Source organism: Pelmatolapia mariae, linkage group LG14 (assembly GCF_036321145.2).
Source record: "Pelmatolapia mariae isolate MD_Pm_ZW linkage group LG14, Pm_UMD_F_2, whole genome shotgun sequence".
NCBI classification, from domain to species: domain Eukaryota; kingdom Metazoa; phylum Chordata; class Actinopteri; order Cichliformes; family Cichlidae; genus Pelmatolapia; species Pelmatolapia mariae.
In genome coordinates, this window is record NC_086239.1 from 29,130,558 (window position 1) to 29,156,248 (window position 25,691).

Here is a 25,691-nt window from a genome sequence, read left to right on the forward strand (position 1 = left end):
TTTCTTTTTGGGGTTTGACCTTGTTAGATGTGCACTTTTATTCTTGAGGATGAAAAGGTCTAAACCAACAACAATAACTGTGCTACAATGGCTGCATAGCTTCAGTATCAAACCAACAGGCAAACAGGTCCGAGCAAAGATTTTCAGGACTGCTGAAACCTCATCACGGCTCTCTTTATCTGCTCGTAGCTCACAAACATCACAATGTTCCAGGAACCCAGGCGAAGGAATGAAGGCACAAAGCTGTGAAAGAAATCAGATGAAACAAGAATGTGTGTAGGAGTCACTCTGTCATGCTTGATTTTCAAAAATACATTCCTTACCCCTTGTAGAAAGCTGTTGGTCCTTCTTTAATCAGCATGGTTATAGCACAGTTAACAGCACCGCTGTACTGGCCAGGCACTGAGTTCATGAAGCGTGTCTTTATCACATCCACAGGGGATGCTACAATCGTGGTGCAGAAACCGGCTGCAAATGCTGCGGTGAAGTGGCACGGCATGTTGTCTGCAGGAAAAACTGATTTGTTATTTAAACAAACAAACACGACGCTGGAGAGAGAGTTAGAAAGATTTGCACTTACCTGTCATCAGGTTATACTCCAAGATGAGCTCTTTCATTATGTCATAGGTCACAAGCTCAGAGCAGTTTACGATGGCGTTACGAGTTATATTTGGAAGACAACCTGTAAGAACAGCAAAAATATAGGAACACCTTTCTTTCTCTGGTATATTCAGTCTTAAAAAACCTGCGCTGTCATCAAACAGTCATGAAAATCAGTCATGATTTTCACTTTGCTATAAAGAAGAAATTCTTATACCGGCCTCAGATATCAACAGTTAACAGCATCTCATTTTAAATCCTGTATCAGTTTCAGCAGCACACTCATGTCATTATCAGCAGAAATTTGCAATTTCTTTTTAGAAAAATGGAGTGAGAAGATAAAAAATAAAAGGAAATACTTTGGATATATAAGTTTAAATTTGTGGCATATTTGCTTATTCCTTAAAAATGTATTGTGCAATTTATTTAGGGCTTTCATGGGGAGAAAACAATGATCATGTAGAAGTCTCACTGGCTGCTAATTTAAAAAAAATATCCACAAGTCCCTCTAGAAGCAAGTCTTGCCATTCAACAGCCATCGTGGTAACATCTCTGGGTACTTGCTGTATTTGGACCGTTGTTTTGAAGCATTGTCTAAATTAATTCTAGTTTTAATGGTTAAAGGACACAAAAAAATGCATATATTGAACTATTAATCCACACTGATTAAGAAAAGCACATAGAAATGTAATGATTTCACCCCCAAATAAGGTTTAGGGTTAAAAGTTAAAGCTGAGAGTCTGCACTCAAGCATGCAGAGTTATGAAAAATGTGTCACTGTCCAAAGATTTCTAGACTCTTTAGGAAGACTAATCTGAAAATGTGCTGGTTTTTCCCAAGGTCATTGTGGGCTCTCTGTCAGATGCCTGAAGTAACGTAAGGTTCACATCTTTGTTTTGCAACATAAAATCTGCACATAAGGCAGCCGGTTTCTCTGAGAAGGTGCTCGGCCAACAGAAGACTCCGTAAAATTCTGGGGACAAGTCAGTTGAAGTCAGTCAACTGTGGTCTAATTTGTGACCTAACATAAGTGTTAGGCTGCAGAAACCATAAAAGCGCCACTAACTTGTGTAAGTATGATTTTTACTTTTGTTTCCCTCAGAGCTTATATTTTTAACATGACCCTAAACCCTTGCTTTTTGCTTTTTCCTTTTTGTTGACCATGATGTTACAGCTCAGAGGCTAACATGAATCATCCCTGTGGCAAGCTATAACAAATATAATGATATAAGTCATGACTGCTACAAGATGACCGCTGCTCAGTGGTGTTAGGGATGTCATGTTGTGCATTAATAACACCTAAACCCTGTGGAGTGTATTTCAATATACCTTTCCAGAGGCCTTTAAAACCTTCGTCCCTGGCAATGGTCCTGTAGGCATCAATCGTGCTGCTGTATCTCTTGACAGAGCCGCTCTCAGGCCGCCGGGCCTGAGCCTGGAACCTGACTTTCACCACGTCAGTGGGCTGAGCAAAAGCCACAGCCATCGCTCCTGTGGTGGAACCTGCCAGCAGTCGAGTCCCTAGTCCAGCATCTGTTACGCAAGCAATAGATTTATGTCATGTTGGTGCCACAAACAAAGACACACAGCGTTTAGAAATCAAAGTTGGTGCAGTTTGGATAATCATAGTGAAACCTGGATGCACAAAATTTTTCAGTTATGCTTTTAATAGGAAGCTAGTTAATATTTTACTTTCTATGTGGTTGATCCTCTTCTCTCAGGTTTCAAGCACCATTTCCTACTGGGGCAGACGTACACTGTTTTCTTTGGTAGAACATTATTCATTCAAACTGGTTTAATTGATAATTTCACTAAATAAAGCAACAAGCTAGGCCAGAGATTATAGTTTGGAGATGGCCTTGTCAAGGTCAGGAAGATGTCCTTGTGCCTTTGGGAGAGTTTAAAAACCAGAGAAAAAGTGAAAGAGAGGGTGGGACATGGACATGAGAACAAGCGGGTGTGTTGTTGTATCTCTAACTTCTGAAGTTTTGTTGATCTGGGTGGAAATCTGGATTGCTTAATAATGCCACAGCGACATAGTTAGAATAGGTGAGGCCTCTGGCATAAACACATTCCTTGAAAGAGGAAATTTTTTTCTCCATGGCTTACATCATGGAGGCATTTTCTGCAAAAGAAGTTCAGGCGATTAAGGTCTTAGACTTATACTCATTTTAGTCTGAGTCTGATTTCCGGTTAGATGATCAGGACTTTTCAATTTCTGAAGTCTATTTTCAGATATTAGGAAGGGGGTGTTTGAGCTCATTAGCCCCTTAAGAAATCTTAAAAAAAAATCTAAACTAACCAGTTGCTCTAAACATCAGTTAAACGTCTCTTTCTGAACATAATTTCTTACATGTTTATACCTGCTGACTGGCATGTATTTCCTGAAAGCTGTGAAACACTGACATCAAACTCACAGTAAAGGAATTTTTGCACATCTGGATCACCTGCAAGGATTTTTTCTGTTTTCCATCTGTACCATCTTTAGCTGTGAAATCTAAATTATAACATAAAGAGACATCGGACAGAAACAATAAATCCATCCAAACAAGGCAAATAATACAAAGTCCAGCTCAAAAACAGCAATAGGTTTAACAGGCTAAATTTGTTTGGTGGTTGTGAAACTCCTGAGGTGGAGTACACTGGCTGTAACCTGCTGTGTACTGAGTCGTGCGATGTGGTTTTGATGCAGACGTACTTCCTGAGCCTCGGGTGTAGAGCTGCTTCATGGTGTCATACATGCCGATGCGGACTGAGGCGAAGCTCATCTGTCTGTGCAGTCCTGCCACCAGCCCGCTGTACAGACTCCTCGGCCCCTCTGTCTTCACCATGGTGAAGATGGTGCCAAACACACCTCGGTATTCCGCCCTCTGGCCTTTCAGTAAGGGCTTGGATTCACCTTGCACCTGAAGAAACATAATAACAGGTTCAAGATGTGCAATCAGCCTCACCGCCTCACTTAGAGGGAAAATGTGCACATATGTCTGTGATCAGGCTGCTTTCTTAATTGTTAGGTTAAATTTGTGTAACATGCACCAGTGTTGAGATATTTCTGAGCATATGCTTGAACTAGGGGGTTAGACAACATGAAAAGCAGTTTATCTTCTAGTCAGCCAAAACACAGGTAACCTTGTATTGGCTGACAACAATCTATATCTATAGTATCCTAAAAATGCTCATGTGGTAACATTATGAATAAATGTTATTTGTTATGCTCTTAGACAGATATGGCAACTTCAATGAATTTGGGAAAACTGACACTCGCTGGCAATTTTGTTAGTTACGCCTGTAAAAAAACACATTGTTTTTAACAGGTGTTAACAGCCAGTTTCAAATAACTCCCAAGCATCTCAATAGGATTTCAGTCTGGAGTTTGATAAGGCCAGTTCCCACTTTGACAAGGCCATTTGGGGTGGCTATAGCTCAGGTGCTAGAGCAGGTCATCTGCTAATCAGAAGACTGGTGGTTCTATCCCTGGCTGCTTTAGTCTACATGCCAAATATCCTTGAGCAAGATACTAACCCCAAGTTGCTCTCCGATGCATCCATCGGAGTATGAATGTGTGTGAATTGTAGATAGAAAAAACATAGCAAAAATTGCTTGCTTGAATGGGTGAATGAGGTTGTGTAAAGCATTTTGAGTGCTCAGAGTAAAAAAGCACTATATAAGAACCAGTCAGTTTACTATTTAGGAGCAGGACAAGGATCCAAAACACTAGTGTGTATGTTGCATAACTCAAGTGTTTTTGGGTTTGAAGGGACAAACTTATTGCTGGACATTCTCCTTCAGGATGTTCTGGTAGAGAGCAGAATTCATGGTTCCATTAACTACAGCAAGTCGCTCAGAAGCATCAAAGCAGCTCGAGACCATCACATTCCCATCACCTCTATACCTCTGACCCTAGCTGAAGTGAGGCCTGCAGTTCTTCAGATGTTGTTCTGTGGTTCACTGGAGTCGCAAAGCCTTAGAAATTACTTTATAACCTTTTCCAGACTGATAGCTTTCACTGACTTTTTGTTTTACATGTTGTTGTTTTTTTGTTTCTTTGAACTGTGTCATATTTTAGCCTACTTGACTTTTTAGACAGGTTCTGGCAGTAATCACACCTGGGTGTGGCTAGTGAAATTGAACTTTGAGTGGTCACAGTAAATTTGACATTTTCACATAAGGCCAGGTAGGTTTGGATATCTTGTGTAAAGTGTGGAAGTAAATTTAAAGGTAATTTGATATACAAAGAGGCATTTACAAGGGTTATAGAGCTAGTTATGTAGCTATTTGGTGGTTACGTGTTTTGATATTTACATGTTTACACATTTGAATGTTTACACATGCATGTTCAAAGCAGTAATAAGTATGTGTTATATCTACCTAGTTGTTTTCTCTGCATTGATCTGACTATAAGATTTCCTGGCTTCTGAGAGCCCAGTGAAGTATTCATGACGGCGGCACACAGGAAGTGTTGGTTTTTGTTGTTGCTGTATGCTGAGAGTAAAGAGGCTGCTAAGAAAGTTATCTGTCTCCATCTTGCTGTTCCTAATTATTCAGAGAGACTCCAAACCATCAAGTGAACCCTCACGTTACACTTGTTTCTTTAATAACTCAAATCATCAGTTAAAAACGGACTTTGGGGTTTCGGTAATTTGGTGATCTGAAACATTTAAGTGTGACAAATATGTATAAAATGTAAAAAAAAAAAAAAAAAAAAAAAAAAAAAAAGGAAACAACACTTACACGATAAGCTGGGCCGGGTCGGGGGGAGGGCGTGTCCCACTGTGCACCAATTTTTCACTTTTTTTTTTTTATATTCTGAATTTTGTTACAATTTTTGTTATAAAATATAAAGCTTTTAACTACCGAGAATATTTTGAGGTGGCTATAGTTGGAAATACCATGAGGCGGGTGGGGCTTCCTGATGCCTCACCTGCAGCCGGACTTTGGCGGTGTCCAGTGGGAAGGTGACCAGGTCCGCCACGCAGCCTGCTGTTCCAGCTGAGAAGATTTTAACAGCAGCTGTGGGCGCCAAATCAGCCGCTCTCCCTCCAACCATGATCAGTGCCTGAGCTCAACAGCAAGCCTCACCAACAACAAAACTTAAATAACAAAGTGCGCACTGAAGGACTAATCATCATTTCATCCTTCGTGTCCGGAAACGAATAAAAGCGATGTAGGTCAAGCTCCATGCAAAAGAAAGTTTGGAGTTTGAAGGGAACAGCGTCGTTGTGCCATTACGCAGAAACGCTCACGACAAGAAGTCGAAAGCAAACTGAACAAAGCCGGTATCTTCGCATGTCAACAAACACTCGACTGCGCAGCTGATGAGTGAAGCCTGGCCCACATTTACTGACTTTGAACGGACCTGCTGCACCGCCCTGCCTGAACTCCAGATACTCATCACACACATGCGCGGAATACCCCAGATTGTTCTTTATCGGTGTTCTCTGTCATGATCCACCTGCTTTCAAATAAAAAAATAAAAACAATTTCAGTGTCACCCGACAAGAGCTGAGGCGCATAAGAGCTGGTCCAGCCCTATATAAGCTTTAGTTTACTGGTTAGACAGCTGGGCAGACTGGTGCTAAAGTGGTTTAGTAAACCAGAGCTCATGCACGAAAGGTGACAAATTAAAGGAAATAAAAACAGCGTGTTAGTGAAGTACTGGTCATCAGGAAAGTTTTATGTATCTTGGTGCGGATAATGTCCTCCCATTCTTCTGGGAAATAACCCTGCTTTTTATTTATAATTTATACACCACCTTTCTTCTACACCACAGGTATGAGGATAGTCTTTTATTATAGAAATTGCACTTTCTCTTGAACGGCAGTGACATTTTCCTCTAAGAGGGACAAGAAGACTCAAACCATGGCAACAAAATGCCCCCAAAGTATAATAGAGCCTCACAACATCTTCAGTACAGGAGTAAATGGTTCAGGATTAACTTTAACTGAGTTATGTTACATCCCCAAAGCTACCCTGCAGTGTCATTTGGGTGTTGTATCATGAATATGTGGTTGTTTTTTTTAGATCAATTCAGGATGTTTCTGCTATCATACATCTTTAGGATTATGTATTTAAACCTTCTATTTACAGGAATTGTAGGTGTGTTAATATTTCAGTAGGACCACTATCTGAAAAGTTTAGTCTGGAGATCACACCTCCCCACTCTTCCATATTTATCTTTTATATAGTTGTTGTTATTATCAACTAAACCACAGTTCTGTTTTTCCCTTCTGATAACACTCAAATGTTCAACTTTAACTGCCACCACATTTTCCATAAATATTCCCAGTTATCCTGACTTATGCGTCTCCTTTTTGCATTTTTTTATTTGATGCCAATTATGTGTATCACATTTCTCATATAAATACCCACACATATGTACAGGTGCCCTTGTGTTATGTCAGCTACTATAATGAGGTGATGTGGACTAGCAATGGCATTTTTAAACTAAACTTCAATGTTTTATTTCTTTACAAATCAACATGATGGGAAACCGAAAAACATGAAATTAACATACACAGCTGTCTTATTCAGGAGAGAACCTGAAACAGTTACATCACCAAAACTTGTGGCCACCAGCCGTGCAGACATTCAGCTTCAATAAAACATTTAAAAACAAAAACAAAAAAACTTCAGTAGTGAAAATGGTTAAAATTTATTTATAAAAATACAAAATGTTACATTTAATATACATAATTATCTTTGCAGGCTGAAACCAAACGTCTCTAATGAGTCTCATCAAAGTGAGCTGCAAAAATTTTTGCTATTCTCTCCGTCTCTTTCTTCATGGATGACGGTGACATGTTGGGACGCTGCCGAGGGCCTCTGGGAGGTGGGGCGCTGTGAACCGATGAGTTCTGGTCCTGAAAACATAAAGCGTTAAAGTAAAGAAAAAACCCCCCACAAGTTCTGAACTGCAAGTACACAGTGTACCAAGATAGCTTAGCTGCGAGGCGAGGCTGAAGACAAACAAATTAATTAATCTGAAACTTTTTTTGTGGTTACATGACTCACAATTCACACACAACAAACCTTTGTTTGGTTAACCTTCATATTGTGAGACTGTCAGCTACATGTATCAGCAACAAATGGCATGCCTGAACAGGTTCTTTGAAAGGTCTCGTCATCATGCAGGGAGGAGAGGTAGTGCCAACAGTCACACCACCTCTCCAAATAAGTTCTCTGTTTTATTGTGCTCTTCAAAAAGTTGTAAAATTAATAAACAGGAGTGACAGTCATCTCCATTGATTCTTTTTCTTTTTTTTTTGCATGTGACAGCATCTTATTGTATTGTACTGCAGTATTATATTGTGTTGTACATAAGACTTTTATTTTATTTTAATCTTTATATTGTTTTAGTGTACAGTGAGGGCCGTGGGAGCGTTTCAATTTCAAATTCCTGTGTATGGACATATGGTTTTTGACAATGAAGCTGCATTTGATTTATAATTTTTGTTTGTTTTAAATTGCATTAAAATGATCAATTACATTAGAAGAGAGATCCATCAGTGGTTGTAGAATTCATACTTTTTACTTAATCACATCCAAAGTTTGTAAAAATACAAAGATGTGTTGTTGGTTTAAAAAAAATAAAATAAATTAAAAAAAACACATTTAAATGCTGGGCAAACACTGAATGAGATCAGACGAAGTCAACCTGTTAGTGCTGCAGAACTGAGTGTTAAATTACACTGAATGTCAGTCTGGCGTCACGCACGTCACACATCATGTGAAAGATTATTCATAACACTGTGTTTACAGGAAGGTTGGGCAAGTATATTTGCAAAAGCATTAAATTATGCAAACATGAATGGATACATCAAAGGTAAAGGTTAATCTCTAACACCAATGTAAAACTAACAGGAGTGGAGAGAGTGAACATATATGCAGGCGTGACGGCCAAAAGCACTGCCCGTGGACAAACACTCACCGGGTTGCTGGATGCCTGGGAGAACGTGGGTGCTAAACGTATAGCTCTCATCGACGCCTCCAGTTGGTGGGAGGGGAGGAAGAAGTTTAGAACCTCTGCTGGAACAGAGCTTAATGGATAAAGTTAAAGAAAACACGTTCTCAATGTGTTTTATGAGCCAGTTACAACTGAAGAGGAGGGGAACTGTGTTTAAACACTCCCCAAAAACATGAAAGTAAATATTCAGAAAAACAAAAAAATATCTGTTTGACCTCCACAGGAAAACTATATTAAGAGGTTAAGATTCTTATAGTGAACTAAAACTAAAATAACAATAAATTAAATTAACAATTAAAAAAAATTGTTAACTAAAACAAAGATAAAAATTTAAATGATCTCATGAATTTGGAAAATAAAACAACATAAAATACAAATACTGAATAGAGAAAAAATCCATAGTTTTCGTATTTGTTAGTTTGGTAACTTTCCCGATGAGACACTGATGGATGTGTTTACTCAGACTCTGGATGTCTATAAGACTGTGAGTTAACTGCTTTCAAAAAGGTGTGTTTTTATTCTAATACCCATACTGTTTTTCCTAAATCTTGCTTCTGACATATGCTCTCCAAACAATAAATAAAAAGCAAAACAAAACAAAATCAAATCAAATCTGTGACTCTAAAATGAAACAACTCTCATTTGTTGACATTTTAAAAGCATTTTGAAAGATGAATTCAAATACATAATAGTAATTTTAAGGTATTTATTGGGAATGACTGACTTTTGTGGACCTGTGAAAATGACTGCTAGGCCTATGAATATGTCCGAGTTATCTAACATTCCAACTATAACAATGCAGGTCATACACAGACTGTGAGCAACCACATGGGATTTAGTGTGTGTGAGTTTATGTTCAGCCTGCTCAGCAGGAACGTTTTCGTACTTCCCTCCTGTCAGTCTCCTTCATCTCTAGATTGTTGAGATGAATGTTGAAATAAAACCCTAAAGACTCCACACAAGATGAAGCATTTACACACCTAGAACAAGTTTTATGATGAATCACTGATTTGAACTGGCCCTGAAAAGCAAATACAAACAGCATAACCTAACGGGCACAAATGAATTATGAAACACGTTTAAGGATACCGTTGGAGGTGTGGCTCGTCTGAGGAGGCGGAAACACTGTGGGTGTCTGTGGTGTGCTGTTTGGCTGGTGATGAATCTGTGTCATGTGACCTCTTGTTAGGGCTGTTTAGTTCTTGTTGTTGTCTTTCATCTCCAGCAAGTTGCGACGTTTCATCAGCTCTCTCCATGTCTGAGGCATCTCCTGTGGAACCATTTAAGCTGCAGTGGTCTTCACTTTCCTCTTGCCTGTGCTTCCCACTGGGGTGACCTGATTCCATATCTACCAACAGTTTCTTCTTGCCCTCATCTTCACTCAGGTCCAGGTGCTCTGATCCCTCCAGGCTCTCCAGAGAGGCCAATTCAGGATCTGACAAGATGCTGGTCCAGGGACTGGTTTTGTCTGTTAATGAGGTCACCTCATTTAAAGGCCTCAGTTTCACTACAACCTCCTCATAATCCTCATCTGTCTGCTCATCCACATCATTGTCCTCTTCCTCTCTGCAACCTGTTTCTTCTTCTTCACTCTCAGTCATATTAGCCTTGCCACTTCGTCTGTCCTTTTCTTCCTCAGGCTCAGAGTCTGTGGGGTCCTCAGACACTTCTGCTGGTGCAAATGGCAGAGGAGACGTGACTTCTGGGGAACAATGTGAACCTCTGTGAGGACTGGACAATCTCTCAGTGATGGCTTGTGTATTGCTGTCTCCAACAGGTGACACTGTTGAGCTACTCTGTGGGTTTGAAGAAATTGTTTCCAAGCGGTGTCGTTGTAGACCTGTGTAAAGAGACAGACAAAGTTTGAAGGGTTTGAGAAACGCACATGCATGCGACATGTGTCTAAACCCAGAGCTGATTTTTTTTTGTTTTGTCTGGCTCACACAGAAGAAGTTATTAACATAAATGTAATTTGGATATAAAATAAATATTATGGGATATGAGAAGAACTGTACAATGAGCTCATTTAAATAACAAGCAGCAGAAGACTCCGACTGCGGAGACTACAGCACCATGGGTCGTCCTCCGGACCATCAAAATATACATTTCCTTTATTGTTTAAAATGTAAGGTAAACATTCAGTGCCTCTCTGAGCAGAGACTTAAATGAAACCCTGCAGTCCCTGGGAAAAGTTAATGTGGTGCAAAAGTAGCTTATGAGTAACTAAGTAAATGGTAAATGAAGTGGTTCTTATATAGCACTTTTCTACTCTGAGCACTCAAAGCGCTTTACACAACTCGTTCATTCACCCAATCACACAAGCACTTTTCTAAGTTTTTTTAGTTCTGTCTAACTAACATTCATACACACATTCACACTCCGATGGATGCATCGGAGAGCAACCTGGGGTTAGTATCTTGCCCAAGGATATTTGGCATGCAGACTGGAGCAGACTAGGATCAAACCACCAACCTTCTGGTTAGGAGGTGACCTGCTCTACCAACTCTGCCAACTATGCATAAAAAAGCAAAACAAGAGAAATGAATAAAAAGCAGATTTAAAAAGATTTGTTTTTAACTGGCTTTTAAAAGAGTCCACCAATCTTAAGTCCGAAGCAAGAGAGTTCCAGAGTCTGTGGGCCACTAAACAAAAGGATCTGTCTCCTTTTGTTTTCAGCTTAGTATTGGGCACCATCAGCAGGCCCTGGTCACAGAACCTCAGGGGCCTGCCATAGACATATGTTAGTAGAAGCCCTCCGGTATAACCTGGTGCCTGTCTGTGAAAAGCTCTCCAAGTTTGCCAAAGAACCAAGAGGTCCAAGTGTCTCCTTTATCCCAGACATGCATTTTTCTAATTATTTCATTTTTCTCTTGATTTACCTGAAGAGAACTGCCTGCCATCCACTGTTTAACAGTGTCTAGGCACTTCAATAAACTGCGAAGTTTAGACATTTCATTTGGGCGAAACGAGGTGTAGAACCAATTATCATCTGCAGAGCAGAGATAAGAGCTCGGCCTCAAAATGTCATGTGATACTCTTAGAAGATCCATTTCAGTTGAATGAAATCTACGAAAACCTGACTGAAAGTGGTCAAGAATGCTGTGCTGATCCAGAACAGCAGTTAACTGGTTGACCACAACTTCCTCTAGGATCTCAGCAGTAAATGGATGAACTCACCACTGATGATGTTGTGGACTTCTCCGACTAACTGGTTTGACTTTAGTAGAAGCTGAGATGAGCTGTACTCCGAGTCCCTCCGTTTCTCATGTTTATTGTGACTTTCCTGCTCTGGCATAGGTGGGAATGTAGGAGTTGAAAGTTTGCGGCTGAAATATTTCTGAATGTTGTCGAGCTCACTCAGTTTTTTCCTGTAAGAAAAGAAACAAAGCTCAGGCTCTGCATCAGTCATATAAATGGTTAAACAATGCAGTGTCCATAAACTGGTACCTGAGTGCTGAGAACAGGATCGAGCTGGAAGGATTGATGTCACCTGCACTGCTGCTGTGAAAGGACTGAGACACTGTTTGCTCCTGCAGACTTTGATGGTACAGGCGTACATTGTCCATGTGCTCAGAATGACGGTCACTCTCACTGGACCTGCAGCAGTCATTACAATAACAGATAAATACAGTTGCAGACTTTATATTGTAGCATGTGGGAATGAATAAAACTGCAAATGAAGGACCGGTTCTGCAAAGCACCAGTTCTGTGCCAATACCAATGTTTAAAATAATCTGATAGTAGATGCTTGTGTTGTTTTGTTTTGTTGACTTTTTGTGACAGGAAAACGAATTAATCCCCATTGCACAAACACAGTATTATACACAGTACTTACGCCACACTCATTTATTTATATTTTGTTTCCAAAGGGGTCAGACTTGTAATTTTTTGAAGTGGTCTAGTTCTCCAGGTTTTCTGAAGGTTTTTGGAGGACATTGGCTGCTTTAAACTCATTTTCAGAGAAATGTTTTTTTTGTTTTTTTTTGTCCAGCCACTTAACACTGACCTATTAATTGTTTTCTTCTTTTTGCTGCTATTTTTAAGGGTTATCAAAATGGATCATCTGCCTCTGCTATTCTTAATGCCAAATTACACAAGAAGCGGAATTAAAAAAAATCTAAATTTGAAGTTTCTGGTTTTCAAATGATTGTCAATAAGTAGAGAGGAGGTCAGGTAATAGCTACATCTGCAGCAGTGGAGGCTCTGTCATGGTTTGGACTCAGTGGTGTTGGGGATCTTGACAAAACTAATGCAAAAGCACCCTAAACTGTGTCACCAATGTTAAAACTGTTTTTTTGCCTAAATGCTTAATTGTTTGTTTCCAGATTTATACGTTTCAACAAATTGCTGCACATATTTCTGATTTTCATAGCAAAATACAAGGAAATAAGGGGAGGCTTAAGGCTTACTTACTTACTGTAGATATACAAAAACCTGCCCTAACGTTTTTCAGTCCTCAATGTGTCTAAACTAAGTGATACACATTTATGAGACTGGATCTCAGGAATAAGGACCACAAAAATGATGAAACACAGCTGATGAACATCTTCCATTGCCTTACTGGCTGCAAATATTCTAACAGATGATCGGTACAACCATGGTGTGAATAAAAACCTCTCAGAGAACAGCCTGTCCGTGTGGTCGGGTGATGAGAGCTTCTGCTCAGGGAACCTGCTGATGTGAGAGGGAAAGCTGCTGTATGTGGCTGTAGTCTGGTAGCTGAGAGGAAAGGCCTGGAACAAACCCTGCCAGACAAACACCTTCTGGTTTGTTTCAAATTTTGAGAAAGCCATCAAGTGTAAAAAAAATCTGTTCAAGCAGTCTGAGTTCTCTCACCAATGAGTTTTTGGCAGCTTCTTCACTCACAGATAGTCTCTGCCAGCGTAAATCTTGGACCCCCTTCAGTGGAGTGATGGACACTTTAAGCTGGCCGTGACACTGGCCGCCAAAGTCTGTGATGTTGTACCAACCGCACACTGATGGGAAGCCACAGACTAAAGGGGACAGGTCTACAGAGGCAAATCCAATCACCCTGTCCAGCTCTATGAAAGCAAAATGAACCGTGAATAAATTAATCCATCAAAGACATTAAAGCAACACAAATAACTGTGTGAAACAGCTCCTGTACCTCCTTTATGCCAGACTTTAAAAACAAGGGATTGTTGTGGATCAACCAGGAGCTGCTTTGATAGCCTGGAAATTTGAAACAAGCACATTAGCCTGATGTTTGATCAGTAGGTTATTTAAGTTGAGGTCTGTGAAGTTATTCAACCTGCACTCGTGCTGATGGTCCCACACAGGGGAGTTAGTGTTAGATATCACAGCCGTGGACACTGGTTCAGCAGAGTCAGCAGTGGCGTATGAAACACAGCAACATGGCATCCCTTCACTGCGTTCTGCGAGAGGACAGCCTGATAAAAAAGACAAACATGTTGTTGTTAGTGAACTGTACATTTTGTTTCTGTTTTGCTTTTTTCTTTTAGAAAAAAAAAAGGCACAAGACATCAGCTCACACCTTTCAGGTTCAGGTGCATGGCCTGATCCACTGTGACTGTCACAGGGAAAGATTCATCAGTACTCTGTTCAGTGTGCTGCACAGATGAGATGTCTGGAGTGGCTCTGGAGGATTTATACTTGTGTTTGCTCTGTGCTGATGATTTTCTGAGTGTAGATGGAGAAGGGACTTGATCTCTTTCTTCCATGTCCTCTGATAACAGTTCTTCCTGACTGTCAGAATCCACCTGAGTCTCAGCTCCAGCAGGTATTTCTCCTGGATCTGAACCACCTGTCAAGGTGATGTGTACCCTGAGAGCTGCTCCTTGTAGATCTGCTGCTGAGCGCCTGAACAGAGGGTGCACTCCTGTGAAAATACAAAACTTATTACACTCTGAAATATGGAGACGATTTTACTAAAGCAATGCTGAGTAGTTATTTCATACCACTTAGCGTCAGCTTCTGCTTGGAAGTCTTTGCAAGCGAGGACAGATCGACGAATGCTGAGCCCACCAGTCGGTCTGTGTCACTGGGCCTTCTGGTTTTATTTTTCTTAAAGGCAACCCACACCTGCACCTCCAGCTTCTCCTCCCGTAGATACCACATTAAAGGCTGCGTACGTCTCAGTTCAACAGTCCTACTTCCTTCAAAACTCACTGTGGCCTGGTCTTCCTCTGTGCCTTCATGAGCAGATGGGTGTTTCAGGTGAGAACAGAAGGCGTCTCGGTCATAGAACTTGTACCTGATGTAGCAGTAGGTGGAGCGCTGCGGCTCACTGTGCCCAGGTAGCAGCAAACAGTGGATGGGTAGCCACACTCTAGGCATGGTAAAGGTCAGAGAGAGTTTTCTCATGCTCTCTTCAAACAGTTCTTCTTCATCCTGAATCATGGAACTGTCAGTCAGGGTATTTTCCCAGCCTAAACCCTGAGCAGCTTTAATGATCCTTTCTCTATCAGAGTGGTGAGCGAAGCTGATGGAAAGCTCTAGGCCTCCGACCAAGATGTGCTGGTGCTGAGAAGAACTTGCTTCACGACTTATATAAACTCCAAACCAGCCAGAAATGCCTACATATGTGGAAAAAGAAACACTCTGACAAAGTCTTAACAAAAAAAAAAAAAATAATAACTGCTTTAACTATTTTAAGCCCAACATACCTGTACTTTTGTTGATGAGCTCAGACAGAGGTATTTTCACAATTCCCAACATTAAATCTTTAGGTTTGGAAATGTTCACACCTACAAAAGACAAAAAAAAAAAGAAAAAAGGACAAAATAAATACTAGAAACAAATACCGAAATAACATTTTTACACAATGTTTCAAAAATTTCAAATACATGTTTTTTTTTTTTTTAAACTTGACATTATGCTGCCAAAAAACAAAGGTATCCTACTGATCCAGGTATCCTGGATCAGCTCTTTTATAGACTTTTCCAACGCATTAATGTTTATCTCACTGTTAAATGGTGTATAATGAAAAGTTTTTATAAACTAGGGCTAACACTCATGTCAATTTTTAATATCTAGATCAGTCAGTTATTACACAGGTGTATACGATATAATATTAAAAAAAACTATGACAATTTCTTTAAGGCTCCATTGACGGGTAAAGAAAAGATAAATGAAAAATCAAATAAATGATTAATGGTCTCAAGTTAAACATAACCAGAATGAGAAAACTGTAACATAATTCACTTTAGGCAAGTTAAATGTAAGAGTGACTTAATTTTTACAAAGAGCGCACTGAGCTCACTTAAACTTTTACGATTGTCTTGGTTCCACACAGTGAAGACAGCAGAAGCCTGTTCCAGCTGCTCAGCAAGGCTGAAGGTTTCTCCGCTGCTGGTCTGAGCAAGCAGATCACAGGACACCTCCATGTGGTGGTCGAACTCGGGGCAGAAAGTCTTGGCTGCTGTGCGGGTGCACCTCCTTTCACTCTCGGGCAAGAAAGAAAGCTGGACTGTGATGAAAGTGTTCAAACCAACGCCGACAAAGTAGCTGAACCTCTCATCTTGTTCTGATAATATCCTGAAATAGCAGAGAGAGTATTTCTAAGTACTAATTTGGGCATTATGATTTCAATACACATAAAGAAGAAATTAGCGAATACTTTTATTTTGATCAGATGAAATTTGCCACCAATCTCAGAATGAACAAAAATAAAACAGCAGAGTCTCAACAACTGTAGATTTGGTGCTCATCATCAGCTCTTAATCCTACATCATAACCCAAATTTTTTTATCAAAGCGAGCAGGTGTTCAGAAAATCTGTTCTAATTAATGAGCTTTATCATACATACATGAAATAAAAACATCAAATTGTCCAGAGGTCAGTAATGGTGATATACCTTGCGGCAGCCTTCAGACCACATGCTCTGTGCACTTGAACCACGAGTGTCACAACTCGAGAGGCAGCTCCTCTTCCAGTGTGTCCTTCAGGTCTCACAGGCCTGTGCTTGTATCGAATGCAAACATCTAACAGTCCTACAAAAACAAAAGCAATAACAGTCAGATACTGCCTGTATCTATATATTCCTATTAGCATGCATGCATAATTATGTGTGCATACCTGAAGGCTGAGGTTGGTGTACTGTGGGACTCTCTGTCCTGGGAATCAAGGGCAGAGAGAACATCTGAGCCTCATCAGGATGTTGCCTCTGCATGGTAACCATGGCACACAGCTTGGACAGCGGAAGCATTCCTCTGGCCACGAGCTGATCTCTCACATTTGGATAGTAATATCTACAGAGAGACATTATATTGATCACAAAAAGAAAACAAGTTGAGCCAGTTGCAATCAAGACTGATTACTTTCACATAAATTCTGATTTAAGTTAGTGGATCTCAAAATTCTGTCTGGCATGCCCCCACTACACCTGGTTGTCTGTACACACACATGCAGCTTGAGAATCACTTCACTAAAGACACTAAAGAGTAATGCTGCAGACCTGTATATCATTACCGTATGCACAACTGAGCATTTAGAAATAAAGTATTTTCCTTAACAGGATACAGTGTGAAACTCACTGATTAAAAACATACAAAATGCACTAGTTTTATGTAATGAAACAAAATTTACAAAAGCTGCCAAGGAAATAAAGTTTTCTGTGCTCCTTGTACCTAATGAAACTTTAAGTAAAGTTTAAAACCTATTTTTACAGAGTGCACTTCAGCTCAAACAGGAAACCAAAACATTACCATTCTTGGGGTAAATTTACTAGGCTTATAATCAGCATTTTAACTGTGGTAAACATCATTTCATTATTTTATTAAAGTTTAAATGATACATGGATGACATAATAGCATCCACAAACCTGCACCACACTTCAAACTGGATGCCTCCACCGCTGCTGAGACCTTGACTTGAGAGAGAACTGAGTAGCAGCCTCTGGACAGGAACTCCTTCAGGAGCCAGGAGCACATGAGTCTCTGTGTGACCAAACACTGGGTCAGGAACACAGAGCGTCGTGGTGGTACGAAATGGTTTCAGGTTCAGAGCTGTTGGGATGTGATTAAGCTTGGAATGATTCAGAGGGAATAGAAATCTTATGATGAAGATTTGAAATGATTAGGTGGCCTTACTGCTCTCTATGAGGTTTTGGTCCATGTCTGCAGCAGAGTTGCCCTCCTGACAGGGGAAGCTGTACTGGATGTAGCAGTCAGCCTCACCCCACACTGTGGACTGCAGAGGAGTCATCCCACTGACCCTCTCCACCCTTACCACAAAAACATGCTCTCTCATAGATTCTACATGTGCTGCAGTCACCTGAGGGAGCAGAGCAGTTAATGTTTGTTTGTGTTCATACCAACACATTAGAGAGCGAAAGGGAACAAACTAGTTGTGTTGAAGTTTGATGTTAACGTTTTCATGAATATTTATTCTACCAAGTCACATTCATGAGTTGTGAGGTTTTAAGAATCTAAATTAACAAAAAACAACAACAACAAAAAGCATTGCAGCGGTTTCCATAAAAACTCAATAGTGACAAATGTAAACTGTGCAGATTTATTTATTTTTAGATTTTGGTCTGTATTGTGTGCCAGCACATATTTAAAGTGGAATTTTCTCTATACTTTCTTTAAAAAAAACCAAACAAACAAAAAAAAAACCTGCCAGACTAATCTATTTGACAAGTATTATGCAGCCAATGGTAACACCAACCTTTGTTTGTGAATGTGGATGGTGATCAAGCAGATGAACTGGTCTCACAAGATGAGGCAACGAGTCATATTCTTCATCTCTCGTGCGCTGGAGGGAAACGACCTGCTCTGATCGGCCCATAGCCAAAACAACCCTGAGGTTTCCTTTACAGCTCCCTGAGAACACATCAATAACAGGCATGTAGCAGTCCACCCCTAAAACAGGGTACTGCGCCTGCAGGAGGAGGTGGGTGATCTTTGGATCCCTGAAGGGGACAGACATATTTCAGTAAACATGTTAGTATGTTCTATACTTTGTCATATATTTTAGGAATCCACTTAGTGACTAGAATGTAGGGCAACTGGCTTTTACAATACATTCTTGGTGTATGTAAACCTGGGATACTAAAAGTTTTCACTGCTCTTCTCTCTCAGATATTATTGTGATTCCAATTTATAGGACTGTCAGCTAAACAACAATTACAACTGTTAATCAGTGGATAACGTTCTCAAAGCGTTGGTACATAAACAGTCAAAAAAACTGGACAAAATATCAAAATATAATTCCCAGGCACAAATGGTGTAGCATTCACATTTAACTAATTCCTTCAGTCAAAACTCAGAGATACTTCTTGCAAACAAATAAATGGTCAACTGACCAGCTAGCAACTGTAATATTTCACAATTATCCTATATTATTGTTTACCTATCTTACCTGAATGACATGTAGAACTGATGAAGAGGTAATTTAACTAGGCCAAGGAGTCGATCCTGCCCTGAGCTTCTAGTCTTCTGCCACACTTCTATGACCATCATATTATTCTTCATCCTCTCCAGCAGCTTAGCTGTTAAGGCCACAGGTGTCACCTAAAACAGAGAAATGTAAAGAGTGTATTTAGATCAAGCTGCAGTCACTGAGAAATCATCAATGATCCCAACAACTGAAAATGCCAGACTGAAAAAAAAGGATTAAAGCCTGGAACATAAAACAGTTTTAAAGATAATAACAATAATAATAATAATAATAACAATAATAACAGCAACAACAACAATAATAATAATAATAATAATAATAATAATAATAATAATTATTATTATTATTATTATTATTATTATTATTATCATTATTATTATTAGAATAATTTCTAATGCTAGTTTATGCTAATTTATTCTTATGTTAATTTCACTACTAGTTTCTTGTAGAATAGCACAGTATCAGGTACATAAATAAAATATTAAAAAACCATGTAACAAGATGTAAAGCTTTTAAAACAACACTCAAAAACAAAAAACTAATAATGCTCCCACATACTCCTTTATTACAAAAAACAGCTTTGCGCAAACTCTTTGTAGATCCAGAAAAAAAGACTTAAGAGAAAAAGTAAGTTTTATGTCTTTTGTTTTGTGGATTCAGTTTGCAAAAACATTATAGTAATTTCCCTTCATAAATAAGATCATTCCAATGACTCAATGATGTACAAAGCCAGGCAGCAAACTTTAAATGTGGTGAGAATAATGGACCTGCAGCACTTACCTGAACAAAGTTAAACGTAGGGTTTGCCTGACCCCAGCTGACGACAGATCTTGCCGGCTCATCACACCAAAACAGTTTACAGTTCAAATAAACATTCGGAGCCTGCAGAGGCCCACAGTTGAAGTTCTTCCCATCTGGTACCATGAGTAAGGCATGCAGCAGGACCTCAGGTTCCTCCTCCACCTGCTGCCACGATTTAGGGGGAGATGTTTGATAGCCAGAAATAGGAGCAGGTTCCCTGGAGGGTCTCTGAGGTGTCCAAACATTCAGCCTGGCTTCTTCAAAAGAGCTAGCCGGTAACTCCTCTCTGCCATTGGTAGCATGCTGGGTTCTGAGGCTCGTCTGTCTCTCTGGACTTTGTGACGGTGACATGTCTCTCCAAGTCACCTTGCTTTTACTTTTTTCAGAGGAGAAACCTTTACTGTGTGCTCCAAGTTCTAGTGAAACCTGCAAAACATATCAACATTACTTCTGTGACAGTTACTTTCAAACATTATTTCCTGAGTAAAAGAAGCAAGCCAATGAAAATATATTACCTTGAGAGGTCCAAAGTCCCATGTTTCACTGTTGCCTTCTCTCTGAACAGGCAACACGACAGACTGACTCAGCTGCTCGCTCTGCAGCAGACTGCGCAGTGGATGAATTGCCTTACCAATGGCAACAGGCTGCAACACAGGATATAGTGATTTAATACATAGTACACCCGAGCATTTAAAAGAAAACAGCAATGATCTTTTTTTATATTTAATGGAATCACAGCCATGTGTCTGTAGAACATGTTAGAAATACAATAACAGACTCTTCAATATTTTAACCACACTTGTGTTATTGTCTGAAAATGTGTATGTCAAAAATATTTTAACTTTAAAACAACCAGTTAATTAAAAATAATCATAATGTAAAGCTTTTGTCAAGAAAAACAGTAACTCACATATCATGAAATAATTGACAAATTTTAACAAAATCAAATTACTAATAGTCAGCCTGAAGATACTTACTTTCCTTTGGTCACTCTTTCGTGAGTAAATCTTGAAAATCAGATCAGTTCTCCACCACTGTTCAACTGTGGCTGTACTGAAGTTGACAGGAAACACAGAGAGATGATGGAAGTTCACCACTAAAAAACATAGTGTTTGTCAGTCACAAACCTGAAGCAGCACAAGCAATACTTTTCACTCGGGATGATTTCATTAAAGCAGATTCTCACTGGTCATACCTCTTCCTGTGACTTTACTGGAAACAACTCTGGTCACTTCCCCATCTCGGCTCGCCTTACTGCGATCATGTCGATTTGAAGTCACTGGGAACGAATACTCAACAAAATATGAACTAAAAGAAGAAAATGACATATGGTTTTGTCCCTAAAAGTTCATATTTTTATAACAAAGTCAGTGATTTGCATCATTATTATTATTATTATTATTATTATTAGCATTACGATCAACAAGATTTTAAATGTTTTCCTAACCATTTCCTGGCAATTAATGGCCGAGGTGGTTTTCCTTTATTTGAGGTTTTTCTAGGTGTTGTGGGTGAGCTGCCAGCTGGTACAGTCAGAGACTCAATCGTCACTCTTGCCAGCCGCACTGAACTCAGCAAAGTCAGCTGCTCTGCATTCAGGAGAAAATGGATATTCCCACCATCTCCTGACCGCTGATTCTCTGAATTTTGGCTGGACACACACACACAAAAAAAAAAACAAAACACAGTTCCCAACCATTTCATGCATCTAAGAACAACCTGAGCCTCTGAAAGAAGCTCTAGCTCTGGCTTAAAAAGAATACGTGAAGGCCCTCACCCTTCACTAATATTGGGTGTAGACTCAGTCAGCTTTTTTGGCTGATCTTTACTTGAGGACACAATCCCTTGGTACTCCTCCTCAGTGTCAGCTAATGTGGTACCTGTAATCTGAAAGAATGACTAAACTCAGTTATACTAGAAAATCAGTTAAACTGACAAAGCTTACTTTACCAAAAAAACAAAACAAACAAAAACATAAAAGTCATCTACTTACAGGAGTTTTGTAGAACAAATTTTCCAGCAAGCTCTGATCATACTGTGGATCATTGAGCTCGCTATCGCTACAGACACTGCTATGACCAGACAGAGAATCAGGGCAGGAGCCTTGTCCATCCCAGAGAGGAAAAGCAGAAGTAGAGCTTTAAAGAAAAGAGGAAAAAAAGGGAAAACTTCAAGTAAAAATACAACATCCTACATCTGCATCTGGATATAAATTCAAACATGGATACCTGCCAAGTACCAGATCCACAGCTCTGTTGTCTATGTCAGCAGGTCCGTCCAAGCCACTGTCTGAGATTACAGTAACATCATCAGAGTGCTTCAGAGTTAAATCAGTGTGAAGGATATTTTCAAGAAACATCCCAGAAGGAGAAGACAATGGCCTGCAAGGAAAAGAAGAAAGTCTTACAGAAAGTGAATTGGTAAGAGAGAGGAAGCACAATTTTTTTTCAACACTAACTTTGGCAGGGGCTGGATGTTATCCTTTGGTAGAGGCAGTGGAGTATCTTTCAGAGCCGCAGCACTATCGGTGTCAGATTTTAAAGCTGATATCACCATTGCATTTCTGAGTTTGTTTCCACGGTCGAGAATAACTGAGATGAAAGAAATAAAATTTCAAAATATAGATATGCGTTTCTGCAAACTGATAATGCATGGATGCTTAAACAAACCTGAAATGATATCATTAGTTGGTTGATTTAAAGGATTCACAGCTGTTTGACTGTTCTGCGATCTGTTTGTTGTTGGCATCTGATTTTCAAGGGTCTCTTCTTCGTCCCTCTGTGCATTTTGGAAATATAAGTGGTCCTTCCCTCTGAAAATATTATAGCAATGAATAAAGTAAGATCACTGTCCTCAGATTTAAAAATGGCACTGCGTATGCCAAGATATGAGATGCTGTGCAGGTGTTTGAATTCAACTCTAAACCTTGGTGTGTTTCCACCACTGCTCTCGGCTGATTCTTTCCCGTTGTCGGCTGAAAGCAACCTTTGCTGTGAGGGCACGGTCATTGGGGTGACTTGTCGTCGCTCTGTGCTGAGGTCTGTGTGGGGACCGGAGCCGCTGCTGTCATAAGCTTCTGTCAGTGGCTCCAAACTAAGAGCTACCTGATGAGGGGTGTAAGAAAAAGCTTAGATGTGGACTGTCCTCAACGTCACAAAGTGAGTGAGCAAAGCCCAATTTCAATACTGCCAATAATACTCAGATCCAAATAAGCACTTGGCAAGTAAATATGATTTTAAGTCTACACTCACCTGTAGCTCTCCCAGCTTTTCAGACGTTGGAGATACAAGAGTGTAAAATCCACTGATTGACTGTGATAGTGACAGGCGGGAGATGCCAGCGACCTGAGCCCGTGCAACTGGCAGATGATCTGGTTTAGTTAGGACTTCCAGCACCAAAGAGCCCATATCTGTTGATGAACAGCATAATGCAGATTAAAAGGAAATCGAAGCAGCATAGCAAACTCAAGAGCATAAACCTCTCCTAACTACCTGTAAGGTAAGAGGTGAACTGTTTTGGGCCACAGCGGATGGGGAAGCGAGCTGTGGTCTTGATAGTTTTCTGTGCCAGCTGTGATCCATCTCTGGGAAAGAAATGTGTACCGTCGGACGACTCTCCCCACCAGCGCAGCCTGATGAACGTTGCAGATGGTGGCTTGTGAACTGTCCATAAAACTCGGCCTATGGTCACCTTCAGGAAGCATCTGAGCTGGCCCTCGACCAGAGGTGGGAGACTAGTGGATGGGGACACATCACTGGGGACTGCAAGAGTTAAAGTGGAAACACAATGAAAGTAATAAAAAGAATGGGATGTTCAGTTTTCCTATATATTCTTTTATTGCCTTTAAATTGAAAAACACTGGACAAATATAACAGATTGGATGTGACAAATTATAGCAAGCCTTCCTCTAGAAAGAAAAACATGTACTGAAAGATTTTATCTAATTTTTTTCTTTAAACGAATGAATAATATTAGGTTAAAGAGGGAAAATGTTACTGTCAAAGGTACTTTAACCCAAACTAAAAATCACACTGACAATACCGTTCTAACTTCAGCGGGATATAACTGGTTATATGGGGCTTTCAGTTAGGTCGTATGTTACAACATAGATCCGCAGAGATTTAAATCAGACCTAAATAAATCTACAGCAAAAAACACCAATGCTTATACGTTTAATGGATATTTTATAAGTTCTTTTATATTGCCCATTGCTCTATTAGATTGAGATCTGATGACTGTGAAGGCTAGTTGCGTACAATGAACTCTTTGCCATGTTCAAGAAACCAACATTAGACAATTTGAGCTTTGTGACATTGTACCCATCAAAAAATGGATACAATGTGTTCAGTAAAGGGATGGACATGGCCAGCAACATTACAAAGGAAGGCTGTGTTTTGTTTTTTAAACAGCTCTCAGTAAATACATACTAAGGGGTTCAAAGTGTGCCAAGACAATATCCCCACAACCTTACACCACCAGCAGCAGCCTAAACAGGTGTACCTAACATGCTGGCCGGTGAGCGTTCTCAAGGTCTGATTACTCACTTAATCTTAGAACAACTTGCCATGTATTAGCAAGTATTTTGGCATCTCTTATGAAATCAATACAGTCTTGTTTATGCATAAACACCACAAAAACGAAAAAGGAAGAAAACAGAAACCGATTGAAGGCTCCCGTTTTAAAGAGAGATTGTATACTTTGCCTTTAGCTTTAGCATATTTTGACAAAACCACAAACAAAGGTTGCATAAAGTTGACCGCTAGAGCTACACGTAAACAAACAAAAGAGATTTGTGAAGACCGGCGAAATAAACCGAAAGACAGTGCATACAAAACAGACAGTACATAGAGAAATGTAACTAATAAGTAAGTAAACATTTGAGGCTAATCTGAGGCTGATAGCTGTCGGTAACATTACAGTAGCTAACGGCTAGCTAAACTGAGTTTACCTTTCTTTTTGCTGCCTGCAGTTCTGGCGGACCTCTGCTTTCTGCTCTTCATCCCTCAGCTCAGTAAGCATGGACTGTAACTAACAGCCAGGCCAAAGCACAGTCAGAGACGTTAGCAGGCATGTTATCGCTCTGCAGCTAACTAATAATCCGTTAATCGCAGCTGAGTGAGCGGCACACACACACCCACAGACACTCATAATACAAACAGCAGCGCGGAAAACTGTTCCCGAGCAACGAACTACCCCGCTTCCGCTGCCGCTGCTTTTCACAGAGGCATTCTGGGAAAGTGAGTTAATTTTTGCTGCGATGTGTTTTTTTGAGAGCTGTTGAATAGATTCATTCATAATGAAAATGTGGAAAACTATACGACTACACAATTACTAAGCAGCATGATAACCGCCATGAAGGAGTATTTATTATACTTATATTTATTGCATTTACATTGTGTTGTACTAATACAGTAACTATCAGTGTACAATGTCTATCTTAATTATGAGGTTTTTAAACCATAATATTTAAATAATTGCTGGAATGGAAGCAGGAATACAGCGATTAATTGGGGTGGCGGGGGGAAAATAAACATTCTGTTTATGGACACAGTGGACACTTTTACTTTTTGCTGCTCAACCATGGCATTGAAATGAAGCGATTCTAAAATTTGTGAAATATGTATCACAATTTATGTGACACACACATATGATAGCTTTATTTGCAATAATTTTATTCAGAAGTGTATTTTATTGGCACAAAAGTGTTTTTTCTTGTACCCAGTGTCCAACAGTCCTTTAAAACAACCATAAGTGCAGCTTCAACAATGCATCCAAAACTGTTCAACTGTGTAACAGCAAATAAACAATAGATTAAAAAACACAACCAAACAATATATATTACTGTGAAACATTACAAGAACACCTCCGAGCTGTCTACCAGTAGAGGGAAGCCCTGGTCTTTCAGTCAAAGCTGTTCACTAACACAAGTCTGTAATGCTTCCCC

General features: G+C 39.8%; 2 protein-coding genes across 3 annotated transcripts; both read right to left on the minus strand.

The window, feature by feature from the left end:
* Positions 1 to 38: 38 nt before the first annotated feature.
* Positions 39 to 5,973, minus strand: LOC134641761 (dicarboxylate carrier SLC25A8-like). Its single transcript, XM_063494300.1, has 6 exons — positions 5,522 to 5,973; positions 3,299 to 3,506; positions 1,930 to 2,133; positions 581 to 682; positions 324 to 504; positions 39 to 243 (listed from the first exon to the last, which is right to left on the minus strand). The coding sequence occupies exons 1-6, from the start codon at positions 5,645 to 5,647 to the stop codon at positions 144 to 146; spliced, it is 921 nt and encodes a 306-aa protein (XP_063350370.1). The 5' UTR covers positions 5,648 to 5,973; the 3' UTR covers positions 39 to 143.
* A 1,260-nt stretch (positions 5,974 to 7,233) lies between these two features.
* Positions 7,234 to 24,913, minus strand: c2cd3 (C2 domain containing 3 centriole elongation regulator). 2 transcript variants are annotated; one of them, XM_063494299.1, is made up of 33 exons: positions 24,696 to 24,913; positions 23,239 to 23,508; positions 22,999 to 23,156; positions 22,673 to 22,851; positions 22,417 to 22,559; positions 22,206 to 22,338; positions 21,976 to 22,128; positions 21,741 to 21,885; positions 21,525 to 21,634; positions 21,195 to 21,398; positions 20,943 to 21,055; positions 20,725 to 20,843; positions 20,263 to 20,391; positions 19,727 to 20,173; positions 18,908 to 19,059; positions 18,215 to 18,458; positions 17,635 to 17,818; positions 17,367 to 17,481; positions 16,622 to 16,794; positions 16,401 to 16,536; positions 15,807 to 16,081; positions 15,211 to 15,291; positions 14,503 to 15,120; positions 14,079 to 14,423; positions 13,836 to 13,974; positions 13,692 to 13,756; positions 13,400 to 13,605; positions 13,178 to 13,308; positions 12,011 to 12,160; positions 11,741 to 11,931; positions 9,653 to 10,403; positions 8,528 to 8,636; positions 7,234 to 7,460 (listed from the first exon to the last, which is right to left on the minus strand). In XM_063494299.1, exons 1-33 carry the CDS (start codon positions 24,745 to 24,747, stop codon positions 7,323 to 7,325), a joined length of 6,558 nt encoding a protein of 2,185 aa, XP_063350369.1. In that variant the 5' UTR covers positions 24,748 to 24,913; the 3' UTR covers positions 7,234 to 7,322. The 2 variants fall into 2 exon arrangements, with proteins under 2 accessions (XP_063350369.1, XP_063350368.1); XM_063494298.1 differs by having other exon boundaries at positions 17,367 to 17,550.
* Positions 24,914 to 25,691: the final 778 nt, after the last annotated feature.